The sequence below is a fragment of the Schistosoma mansoni genome (genome assembly GCF_000237925.1).
Source record: "Schistosoma mansoni, WGS project CABG00000000 data, chromosome 1 unplaced supercontig 0010, strain Puerto Rico, whole genome shotgun sequence".
NCBI classification, from domain to species: Eukaryota; Metazoa; Platyhelminthes; class Trematoda; order Strigeidida; family Schistosomatidae; genus Schistosoma; species Schistosoma mansoni.
The window spans coordinates 1415775-1428993 of record NW_017385987.1 but is presented as its reverse complement, the minus strand read 5'-3'; the positions used below and the strand labels follow the sequence as shown (position 1 = coordinate 1428993).

Below are 13219 nucleotides of genomic sequence, written 5' to 3'. Positions count from 1 at the left end.
AAGTTCAATTGTATTGGTTTGCTAGAGTTGGTTATTTTCAGGATTTATGATTGGTTACAACTGGGACAAAATTGTCTGAAGTCGAAAAGTTTTTTTATTTGTTTTTGACGTTAGAGTAAATCCAGACCATGTTATTTTGGGGTATTCACCAGATATTGATCTCCAATAATTTAACACTTATGGGATAATTATTAGTATATGTTACTTTGAGAAATAAGTAGTATGTAACACCAATCGGAAGTGGAAAACCTGGCAGCAGATGGCTATGAAGGTTGACTTGAAGAAAACAGAAACGGAATTAGAGAGGAATTATGAGTCGGAAGAATCATACTGAATGTGATGAAAATTTGCAAATGAAGTATTTAATGTATGGTTCTTATATTTTACCAAGATACTCTGTGATTTTGCTTTAAAATGTATTTAGTTATCCCATCTGTATTCTTGTTAACAAAACACTACTACAATAGAAACTGACTAGCTAATGAGCACTTGTTTGATAGTTTAACCAGGATGTGATGAGAAGAAAAATAAGCCATGAATAAATAATTCACAATATGAAGTACCCCAGAAGATAAATAGAAGTTACGTTATGAAAGGAGGTATCCTGATGCCATTGTTAAGCCCTTAAACATTAATCAAGTTGATATGCAAAGTTTCGAAATATCTTCAGCTCTGTTCACAAAGCGAAACGGTGAACCTTAATTAGTTTCTAACCTTCTTATCGATCAAGTTCCGTAAAATTAAAAAACTTGAAATTTGATTCGGCACAATGGTTCAAAACAGGTTTGTTCATATAGACACCTATTACAGATTGGAATTAGGCATTTCATTTTCGTGGATTTCTTTTGTATTTATATAATTATGAACGAAATCGGAATTCGTTTCAACACTTCTACGAAAGATTTTTTTTAAGTCTGACATAAAACCAACTCTCTACTTTGCATCAATAAAGATTACTTGATTTCAAACGATTTTGTTTTTACTCCGAATACATTTAATGATAATAAAACAAAGTCAATTTTATATGTTCACAGTGTTCAGGAAATATTATGCATTGAATGGTTTTATAGGAAAGCAGAATTCAAATATTCGAATAAAAATAAGGAAGTTGTTTAAAAATTAAAATAAAAACAATCGTTTTAAAACAAAAAGTGGTAGATTTATATTTATCAAAACTGTTTATAAATTGAAGGTTTTTAATAAAAAAAAATTAGAACACTACATAAGCGAACGACATTGTTTTCAATGAGATCGTCATTAGGCTGTACTCTAATATACATGAACATTGATATGGATCTATGAAAATATAGGACCAGTCAACGCAATCTACGAGTCAATGAACGATTTCAAAGAGGATATATCTAGTGATACCTTGCCTGATAAACTAACGAGGGGATTAAACTGGGCATCCTACGCAGTTATTCTTTCATTGACATTTCCTAGTAGACCAGTGATATCTACTCAAACAGAGGTTAAGTTACCTGAGCTTGTCTCTTTGATGTGCATCTACAAATTGAGCTGGGGAGATAGCTACATTCGATGTTCCAGCATGCAGCGAAACCAATGAATGACTGAATATCACTCTGCTTTGTTTGGATAGGACCAGACAAAAACAATTGACATCTCTATCTTGGCACATCTAGTTGACAGTGATCGTATAGCGAATAAAACCAAAAGATTTGGAGTGATCTATTGCATACCTTCGTCACTCTCCAATGGAGTTCAGTCCCGTCTCCTACATATAACGGAAGCTATTAGGATCCAAACCAATAACCATAGTTCGTGTGTTCAGGTGAAATTCATAACAAACCTGCCTGTTCCTTGGCCAGATATGATTCAACAAACGACCTTATTAATTTTTACATCCCGTTTCTCTCCGCTTCTTATCTCCTTCCGTCTCTGTTCTTCATAAGTTAAAAATTATTGTGCCGGAAATCAACAGATTTTGAAACGTACTCAGATAACAGGCCAGCTCATGCTTATACTATGAAGTTCATAGTGATAAAAATACTAATTAACGGAGTTTGTAATCTTATTACAGAGAAAGAATACCAATCGAATGAACTGAACATAATATTGTCTAAAAGTAGAGGAAACAATTATGGTAAAGAATTCCTAAAGAAGATGTGTAAAAATGAAAGAAAAACTAAATCAGAGAGTAAATCGAGCGAATGAAAAGAGACCGTTGTTAAATAAGAAATTGAAAGGAAATAAGAAAATTCTACACAAACGTGATGCAAAAGTTTATTTTTGTACTAATCATAACATACGATCAGCGTTAGTAAAAGTTAAGGATAGACTTCCAAAGGAAGAACAATCGCCATTATTGCGATGCAAATTACGAGGAAGAAAAATCTAGACCTTTGAATGTAATGTTGAAGGAATACAAAGGGTGTTTGAAACGTGTCTCTAAATTCTCGGATGATCTCAAGAGACTTCAGGATAGATTAGCAACAGCGTTTCATGCATTAAAAATAGGACACAAGATCAGCTTTGAAGAGACCAAAATACTTTTGAAAGAGTTTGGAGCCCACGAAGTTTGGTATTCAACTAGCCAGCCCTTTGCAAACGATCATTAACAAGTAAATGAACCTTATCTAAATCCACTCTGTTTATTTGACATATAGCGTTATTTCAACAGAAACTAATGTGAAAATTTTAACACCACAACTATGTATTTGATGTTTCTTATTTTACATACATATCGTCATCGTAAAAACATTTACTATTTGCGCTTTTATTTTTATTTTTACTTTTAACAAACAGATAATTAACATTCACTAACCAGGTATAAACTATTAATAGCTTTAAGTCACATATACAAGCACACTTATTTATTTTCACATTGTAGATGTTTCATATAATCAACATCTTACTGATTCATAACATCCCACTTACTTAAGTCAACATCTAAATATGATGTATTAAGCACTTGGCATAGATTTAATTTGATTATTAAACGTTATAAATTTTTTGATAATATTGATTTTGACTAATACTTTAAAGTCTATATGAGTTACTTGGATAAAACGTTGGAATTATCTAATTTCAATTACGGAGATTATTTCAAATGTAAATACCATAAATAATATCTTCTATAAATTCATTCCCCAAATTTTATCAAATTATTCTGTTACGTCCCATCCCCGTCGCCGCTTTTGTCACGTCCTTGATCTGTCTACCCACTTTCGTGCCGAGGATAACTTGTCTAATGTAGATTAAGACCTTGACGCGATAGGCTTAACCTTGAGACTAGTATGTGTGAGTTCGAAGCGGGGGCAGAGAGACGAAAACCATTCTATCCCTGATTGACTGACAAGCACGCGAGAGAGAGAGAGGGAGAAAACAAGACAACTGGAACACTAATCGCTTTATTCCAATCTCGATCTGATAACCGAATTCCGAATTCAGATTAGTGTAAAAAGAAACATGAATAAATAGACGACTAACCTGACCACAACGTACAATAATTAGGAAAATACAATTATGTCCAAAACTGGGGGATTAGAGTAGAAAATAGAGTAAAAAAGGGTACGTCTAAATTACAATAGCTTTGGAACAAAAAAGGCTATGGCAGTGACTCATACATCAAACGAAAGCTTATGATATGTAGAATAGACTAGGGGCAAAAGTAAATGTTACTGTTACACAAGCTTTGAACTAGATGAAATAACGTCCCCCAAAATAGCTTCCGTAGTTTGTTAAGGCTTCTTGTTTCGCAGTTCACATCATATTCTTTCAAATATTGATGAATATTCATATAAAATATTTTCAAGTCAATTTATTCAAATTTGGCCTACTTCCTCTATTGAACTAGTGACTAAGACATTTTTATTTCTTTATTCTTATATATAAGGCCTGATGAGGATGTAAATGAAAATAGTATTGTTCACTTATTTGTATCGTCCTAATTTTCATCATGGGATTCTTTAAATTCTCATTGAGAAAAAGTAAGAAAAAATATTCTTGGTGGATGGTGATTTTCTTTTTACTGAAAATAATTTAAGTACGTAATATGACGAAGTTCCGAAAATGTAAAAATATAAGATATTGATTGAATACGAAAACAAGCCATCGGATCTAGATATGGACTGTCTAAATAATATTGGGTTAGAATTATTCATTCGTTGATAATTTTACTGTGTGCATCGTTTGCCCCTTTGTCAAAGAGGCGCTACACAGCTGAACTTCGAATTCTAGTTTGACATTTGAAATTTAAATGCTCAGAAATGTGATAGATAAATAAAGTAGACCTTTGTGCTCTGTTTCTCTAATGTACTACTCCTATATCTAATTGTAAACTATTGTATAAGATCTAAGGTAGTATGTGAATAGTTTTACCTGCCCTTATTTATGTAAGTGGATCTTGTATGATATTTATTATAGCTAGTTTTTAAAGGCACTAATTGTACTGCCATATACTACCACTCTTTAGTTAGTCTTCCCAAAATGCAATCATCCTTCAACACCAGATAAAGGCTTTTTATTACCTTTATTAGCTTCCCTCTTGAGTAATATTCACTAATAAACTTCTTGATATGCTTATGAAGATAGTCATTTTCTCAGAAATATTTCCTCAGTGTTTCACATTTCTCTTTGGGTTTTTCTGAGAATTTGGAAGGACCATGTTCATAGACTCTTGAACACAAGCTGTAAAGACAAAAGAAATGTCTCTCCCAACTTCTTGAGATATATACTGAAAACATTTTGCAGTCATGCAAACTGATGAAAATATGTGTAGCCTAAAGTTAATGGACAAAATAACTCTAGTCATACATCACGTATTTCGCAAACCAGTTATGAATGTTTACCTGTTTGTATACTTCATACTTTTATCAGACTAACAAAGCGTTAACCATTATCACAGATTGAACACAGACATCACCATGCTTCAAATAATTTCAAATGATCCAAACAAAATACTGTGATATTTTGTTTGAAGAACCTACAGCAATAATGAAAATGTTAAGCTAGACAGATTTAGTCATTAAAAGTTAGTAATATCAATTAATAATTGACTTTTCCACCCAGTGATTTGATCGTTTCATTAATTCGAAATTGAACAGACTTTAAGTGTATTGTGCTCAAATTAAATCAGGAAGCTGGATTTTAGTTGCTGATTCGGATAACTTTAAATTATTCAGCTCAGAGAATGTAACTCCATCAAAATAATCCACCAGAGCTACAAATCTCCAACATCTCACACTGGTTTGGTTTAAAGCTTGTGTGTAAGAAAACAGGTAAACGTTCTATTTTATGATCAAGATATTATCCACTAAACATTTAAATATTAGGAAAATTTTCTCATTTCAAAAATCCCAAAAGTATGTTTATCTATAGCAATTCTGCTTCAACTTTTTCATCCATTCAGTATAATGTATTACAATCTTAAAACTTTCTTCAAGTAAACTAATAATTTCTAGCTGTCAGCTACTTACAGTTTGAATTGCTTGATAGCAGTTAAGATAATATTTTATCATATTGGAAACTGATTTGTCTAAATCTGTGAGTTATTCAAATTGAAACATAAATTCACAATCCAAAAATCAAACTTTAAAGTTCAGTTAGTTAGATAATTTCATACACATAGTTCCCTTTATTATTTTGATGAGAGCAAGAACAACGATTCTAGCGGTTAGTTATAATTAATTGTTGTTGAAGACCGAAATATTACGTCGTTAATTGACATGACATAAAGCTTAATAACCGTTATTGATTTATGCCTTTGGGATTTTTCTAAAACTTAGTGATTATTCCTACTGGTTTGATAATTAGTTATCATTTGATAACGAGTGGTTATACAAACAAACAAGCTCTTGCAAATTTATTAAAATGTCCTTCTTTTCATATGGTCCTTGTTTATGTAAATACCTATATCCTTTTCCTTTATTTCATGAGTATATAGTTCACAGTCAGTACCGAAAAAAACAATCAAAGAATGTTAAATGACAGTTATTTAGCTATAATAAGCAAACTTAGTTCAGTGTAAACATTCTAATGAGATGCGTTCATAAAACTGACCATATGTTTATCTGCATTAAGATATATTCACGGTAATACAATTTGGCTACTAGCTCAATTTATTTAATCTAAGGTAAACCTCAAGGGAAATCACGGACGATATTCCTGGTAAAGGGACAGTTGAATGATAAATTCAAAAATAAATTGTAGTGTTCCCCACAGAGTGTGTCTGATGTCAAAATGATTATACTGTATATCGAAGTTTGATAAACCCAGAACTTCATTTAGAACGCTTTCACTATCTTAGATCAATTCATGATTTCAACGTAGTTCATTATTCACCACAACCTCATTATAATAAACGTTATTTGGTTTGCTTATAATCATGACAGATAAGTCAAAAGATATCATCTTTAAAATCTAAACAGATTAGGTAAATAAACAATGGTTAGTGATCTACGACCAAGTCAAGACTGCTTTCAGTGAACAAAGTATTAAGTGTAAAAATAGTCTTTTCCCTTGATATGTTGTCGAAACAATAATTATAAAAAATTATTACTATTCGTTTAGCAATGTAACTATATTCCATTTTATCGAACCATAATACACTGATTGTATTGTAAAATGACAGCGATTTTATCATTCTTTGTATAGAAAATATTTTATATAGCTAAATAAATTCGGACCTAATTTTAACTATTTACTATCAAACAAGTTTAATTTACTTTCAACTAGTGTTGATATATTCATTTATTACTCAGAATCAATTGCTTAGTGAGTGTTTGAATCAAAATATACTGAGTTCGAATTTCCATGTACAAAACACTGGGAGGTAGGTACATCCATGGGATATCTATGAGATAGTGTTAAGATTCTAGTATCCAATCAAAACCTAATGCTTTTGAAGTGACCACTAATTTATTTCCCCTAAATGTAGAATGTCTAACATTATATTAATGCATTCCAATTAGCAAGTCCTCCTGTAGCTCTTCTGGGGTTGTTGACGTTCCCAAGCCTGGATAAACAAGGAGAGTTGGGTATAGGATCAACAAACCGATCCCGTAGAAAAAAACCTTGCTAAAAAAATCGCTAACTAGGATAAACGAATTAAACCATTTAAACTTAATGGACCCAAACATCAGTAAAATAAGTCAAAGTTGTAAACAAATTCACACTCTCCAACACTTTCGTTTAAGGCATTTTCCAACAATTTTATACGGGGAGTGTCATGTGTCCGTGACTTGAGTAGAATCAGTAAGTTTGTTGTGACTGGTAGGTTATTCTAGCCTCTGGACAGACCAGTGCTCCTTGAATCATATTTTGACCTTGATATAATTACTCGCTTATTAGCGTTGACTGTTTTATATGATAGTGTGTGCGTGCATTGCTTACCCTATTCATTATGTGTCCGTAACCTATTTTTGTCTGACTATATATATTGAGTCATGCTTGGTTAAATGGAGTCGGTTCACTCTCCTTCTCCACGGTGCATCATTTCGTTTCGCTCTCTCCTCTTTGCTTTGCCGCTTCTTATTCTGAATCTCTATCCGCGTAAACAAATGCCTAAAATAAATTCCCTCAACGCAACCCGTACATGGCTTCTTATTACCGCCGTCATACAAACGGGGTTAGCCTAGGTAATAGACGGATTTAAGTAGAAGATTTATATTCATAGCATATTCACACATTCATCAAATTCGGATTTATATCCAGCCAGCATCAAGTTATTCATTTTTCCAGTTTAATCTTTCCAATGTTCTAAAATGTATAAATTTCTGCGTCATATATAACTTATAAGTTTTAGTAAAACCCATTTTTATGAGTGATTCTCTTTCTTTTGGAAAATAGCTTCACTCTTCAAACTATTTAGGTAAGTTAATGCAGTTGATGGTAGATATTTATCATAATTATCCTCTGGTATATTCGAACAGTGGGATATTATTTGGGTGTAATAAGTATAAAATGCGAAAGATGTATAAAAATAAATCTGTCAAAAACAAAATCATTTTACATAAATTTCTGTTTTGATAAATGATGAAATTGTAATCCATTTTCATTGTAACAGATCGCTTATTATTACACACTGTCTATAAACCCTGTTTCTTAACTAAACGATGTGTATGGATTTTTTTTATGTGCATTTATTAATACAGGCTTACGTATCACTGTTACACTTATCACAAATAAAACCTGGGTTATGATATTTCACTGAATTTAGGCAGGTATAAATAAAATTTATAATCTGTAGTTTATTTGTAAAGAAAATTCATTGCATAACTCACCAAACAAGTAAATGTTCATCGAGCAGAGAATATAAGAGACAATATTGTGTTACACTTAAATGTATGACCTGTTGAATAGTTTGAGGTAAAATATCTCAGTCGTACTACAAATTCAAACCAGTACCCATAAACTTTGATATGAGAAGTTTGAGGTCTATAACATGTACCGAAGTCAATACGTGAAGGTAGAAAATGAATTGAATTATGCCATATCACCCGATGTATCTCTGTATTGATTATGGGTACTAAATAGTCCCTAATCAGGAAATCTGAACCTTCCTGCAAGGCTCAGACCAGTTAGTCACTCCATGAACCGATACTATGCCTCAGTATGAACAAACTCGGCTTTCTTCAGAACAACTCTTACTACAACCTACATTCCCTGTTGGGGCGTTGGTATGATATAGGTACGAGACATTCTGCTGCGTAGTATACTATCATCTTAGTTGATAGACGGACATCCAGCATAAGTCATCGGTAGTGTAGGTTATTGAGAGAGATTTCTGTATGTTTTCAGATTTCATCAAATACTAACATCCCGGAGCTAATGAATTCAAGCATTAATGAACTGGTTAATGATGTTATACTAGATATTAAATCATAATTTCAGCTTTGTATGGTAGAGTTTATTCTGATTATCATTGTTTCATATGAATATTCAGATAGTCCAGAGTTTAAATAAATCAAAAGCACTTTAGTCTACTAACTCCGCCTGTAGCTCCTCTGGGGGTTACTGCCGGTCCCAAGCCCGGGTAAAGGAGGAGGGTTGGGCATAGGGTTAGCGACCCCATCCCGTAGAAAATCAACTCGCTAAAAAAACGCTAACCAGAAAAAATCATTCAAACCATTCAAACTCTGCCCTGGGAGTAGAAGGAAAAATGACGTCTCATGATGAAAGCCGAGTTCCTTCGGAAGTCATGAGGCCGATGCACCTTCTTACAACCAGAGCGAAAATTTTTATAGGTACATGGAATGTCCGGACAATGTGGGAGACCGGAAGAGTCTTGCAAATTGCTACAGAAATTAGAAAATAAAACCTGGAGATGCTTGGAATCAGTGAAACACATTGGACGCAGGTTGGACAACAACGACTGTCTTCGGGAGAACTTCTGTTATACTCCGGTCATGAAGAAGAAAATGCCCCACATACACAAGGAGTTGCATTGATGCTGTCCAGAAAAGCACAAAATGCACTTATTGGATGGGAATCTCATGAACCAAGGATCATCAAAGCCTCCTTCAAAACAAAGAGAGAGGGCATTACAATGAACATCATCCAATGCTATGCGCCGACCAACGACTACGATGAAGACGCTAAAGACCAATTCTACGATAGGCTGCAGTCAATCTTCGAGAAGTACCCAACCAAGGACCTGACCATTCTGATGGGAGATTTCAATGCCAAGGTTGGAAAGGACAACACTGGATACGAAGACGTCATGGGACAACATGGACTGGGAGGAAGGAACGAAAATGGTGAGAGATTTGCAAACCTATGTGCCTTCAATAAAATGGTCATAGGTGGCACCATATTCCCACACAAAAACATACACAAAGCTACTTGGATTTCACCGGATCACACTACACAGAATCAAATCGACCATATCTGCATCAACAAAAAGTTCAGGAGGACGATGGAGGATGTGAGAACCAGAAGAGGAGCTGATATAGCATCCGATCATCATTTGCTGGTCGCCAAGATGAAACTGGAACTCAAGAAGCACTGGACAACGGGGCGGACAACATCACAAAAGTTTAATACGGCCTTTCTTCGAGATGCTGACAAACTCAACAAATTCAACATAGCCCTCGGCAACAGGTTCGAGGCCTTTCATGATCTACTCAATGGGGAGGGAACTACCTTGGAGAGCTACTGGAAAGGTATCAAGGAGGCAATCGTTTCAACATGTCAGGAGGTTCTGGGCCACAAGAAGCACCATCACAAGGAATGGATCATTGTTGATACACTGCATAAAATCCAAGAAAGGAGGAAGAAGAAGATGGCAGCAATCAATATCAGCCGAACAAGAGAAGAAAAAGCCAAGGCACAAGCCGAATACACAGAGGCAAACAAGCAAGTGAAGAGGAGCATCAGAACCGACAAACGTAAATATGTGGAAGATTTAGCGATGACGGCGGAAAAGGCTGCAAGAGAGGGAAACATGAGACAACTGTATGACACAACAAAGAAACTTGCTGGAAATTACCGTAAGCCAGAAAGACCAGTGAAAAGCAAGGAAGGCAAAGTAATCAACGATATTGAAGAACAACGAAACAGGTGGGTAGAACACTTCAAGGAACTCTTGAATCGACCAGCTCCACTGAACCCACCCAACATCGAAGCAGCACCCACAGACCTCCCAATCGATGTTGGCCCACCAACAATTGAAGAGATCAGCATGGCCATTAGACAAATCAAGAGTGGCAAAGCAGCGGGACCAGACAACATCCCGGCAGAGGCACTGAAAGCAAATGTAACAGCAACTGCCAAGATACTCCACATCCTCTTCAGTCAGATTTGGGACGAAGAACAAGTACCAACAGACTGGAAAAAAGGACTTCTGATCAAGATACCAAAGAAAGGCGATCTGAGCAAGTGCGACAACCACAGGGGCATCACTCTTCTCTCAATACCAGGAAAAGTCTTCAACAGGGTATTGTTAAACAGGATGAAGGATTCCGTGGACGTTCAACTTCGAGATCAACAAGCTGGATTTCGTAAGGATAGATCGTGTACAGACCAAATCGCAACTCTACGTATCATTGTGGAACAATCAATCGAATGGAATTCATCACTCTACATCAACTTCATCGACTACGAGAAGGCATTTGATAGCGTGGACAGGACGACACTATGGAAGCTTCTTCGACACTACGGCGTGTCTGAGAAGATAGTCAACATCATACGGAACTCCTATGATGGACTAAACTGCCAAATCGTCCACGGAGGACAACTCACCGACTCGTTCGAGGTAAAGACCGGTGTTAGGCAAGGTTGCTTACTCTCACCCTTTCTCTTTCTCCTGGTCATCGACTGGATTATGAAGACGTCAACGACTGGAGGAATGCACGGGATACAGTGGACAGGCAGGATGCAGCTTGACGATTTAGACTTCGCGGATGATCTGTCTCTTCTATCACAAACGCAACAACAAATGCAGGAGAAAACGACCAGTGTAGCAGCAGCCTCAGCAGCAGTAGGTCTCAATATAAACAAAGGGAAAAGCAAGACTCTCCGATACAATACAATATGCACCAATCCAATTACACTTGACGGAGAAGCTTTGGAAGATGTGGAAACCTTTACATATCTGGGCAGCATCATTGATGAACACAGTGGATCTGATGCAGATGTGAGGGCGCGGATCGGCAAAGCAATAGCAGCATACTTACAACTGAAAAACATCTGGAGCTCAAAACAATTGTCAACCAACACCAAGGTTAGAATTTTCAATACAAATGTCAAGACAGTTCTTCTGTATGGGGCGGAGACGTGGAGAACTACGAAAGCCATTATCCAGAAGATACAAGTGTTTATTAACAGTTGTCTACGCAAGATACTTCGGGTCCGATGGCCAGACACTATCAGCAACAAGTTACTGTGGGAGACAACAAATCAGATTCCAGCGGAGGAAGAAATCAGGAGGAAGCGCTGGAAGTGGATTGGGCACACTTTGAGGAAATCACCCAACTGCCTCACAAGGCAAGCCCTCACTCGGAATCCTGAAGGTCAAAGGAGAAGAAGAAGACCAAAGAACACATTACGCCGAGAAATAGAGACAGACATGAGAAGAATGAACAAAGGTTGGATAGAACTAGAAAAGAAGGCCGAGGACAGAGTGGGTTGGAGAAAGCTGGTCGGCGGCCTATGCTCCATTGGTAGTAACAGGCGAAAGTAAGTAAGTAAGTAAGTTAGTCTATTGTATATTTTATCTAGCCGAAGTATTACATGAGATTATGCAACTTGTCAATAAAACATTTTCACAAGTCTGATTTAGTAGGTAGACTGTTATTTTGTTAAATTTGGTCTTTTTAGTAGATTCATTGGTCATGTAAACCAACGTAACATTGAGATATTAAAAAAATAAAATAAAACTAATAAAATTATATATTTTTTAAAAATAGTTTGATGAAAAATACATTTTTGAAATGGCTAAACAAATGATCAAAAATTCCATAGTACACATTAAATTCTAATTATATGACAATATCCACTATTATTCTAGCGCCTAAAAAACTTTAAACAAGATTGAATTCTTTTAAATTTGATTGTAATATGGTATCCTTTACAGCTACGAAAACAACACGAATATTTTCTGTATCTGAAATTATGAAAAAAAATTTATATATCAGTAATGAAATGATGAATGATTATTTATTTGATTTTACATTGCATATTTCAATGATGTGTAATGAAGAATCTAATGATTTACACCGTAGAATTACAGACTATATGACCTATAAAAAGTGCTGAAAGCAAATATGATATAGAAATCTAAGATTTTGCTTTCGTTTATATAGGCAGCTTAACTAATAGTGTAGTGAACAACAACACGAGTGGGGACAATTGAATGTATTAAGGCACACAATTACTGAATATCTCAGAAATATCAGAACAATATAGTAAATAGTTAATTTGCAAACTATCAATCAATGGTCTCGATCTTGACCGGTCCTTCTGCAAATATCAGTCCATAGTCTCAAATTATTATTGTTTTTGCATTTTCATACCAATAGCGTTTCGCTCCCGTTCTTTCGTTATCGATCTTCTACTGAAACACATTCAACGCCCGACCATCGTTACGTACTACTTATGTGGAAATAAGTAACTCACACCACAATATTAGTTTATTCATTAAAAGTGATTTGATTTATGTACAAATGAAAATGAAGGTTAAATTAGTGAGTGTATATGTAATCTGAATAATATTATGAATATTAATAATTAGATGATGGAGTACGCTTTGAACGATAGA

At 35.1% G+C, this 13219-nt stretch overlaps 1 protein-coding gene across 1 annotated transcript in view; it reads right to left on the bottom strand.

The window, feature by feature from the left end:
- Window positions 1-4116: 4116 nt before the first annotated feature.
- The window catches only part of Smp_132750 (GTP-binding protein (q) alpha-11 subunit, gna11,putative), a gene marked incomplete at both ends in the record, with an annotated part of 39351 nt that continues 30248 nt past the window's right edge, over window positions 4117-13219 (bottom strand). The window contains one exon of the mRNA XM_018791968.1: window positions 4117-4196. Within this exon, the coding sequence (XP_018644875.1) occupies window positions 4117-4196 (80 nt within the window). The remainder of the gene's footprint in view (window positions 4197-13219) is intronic.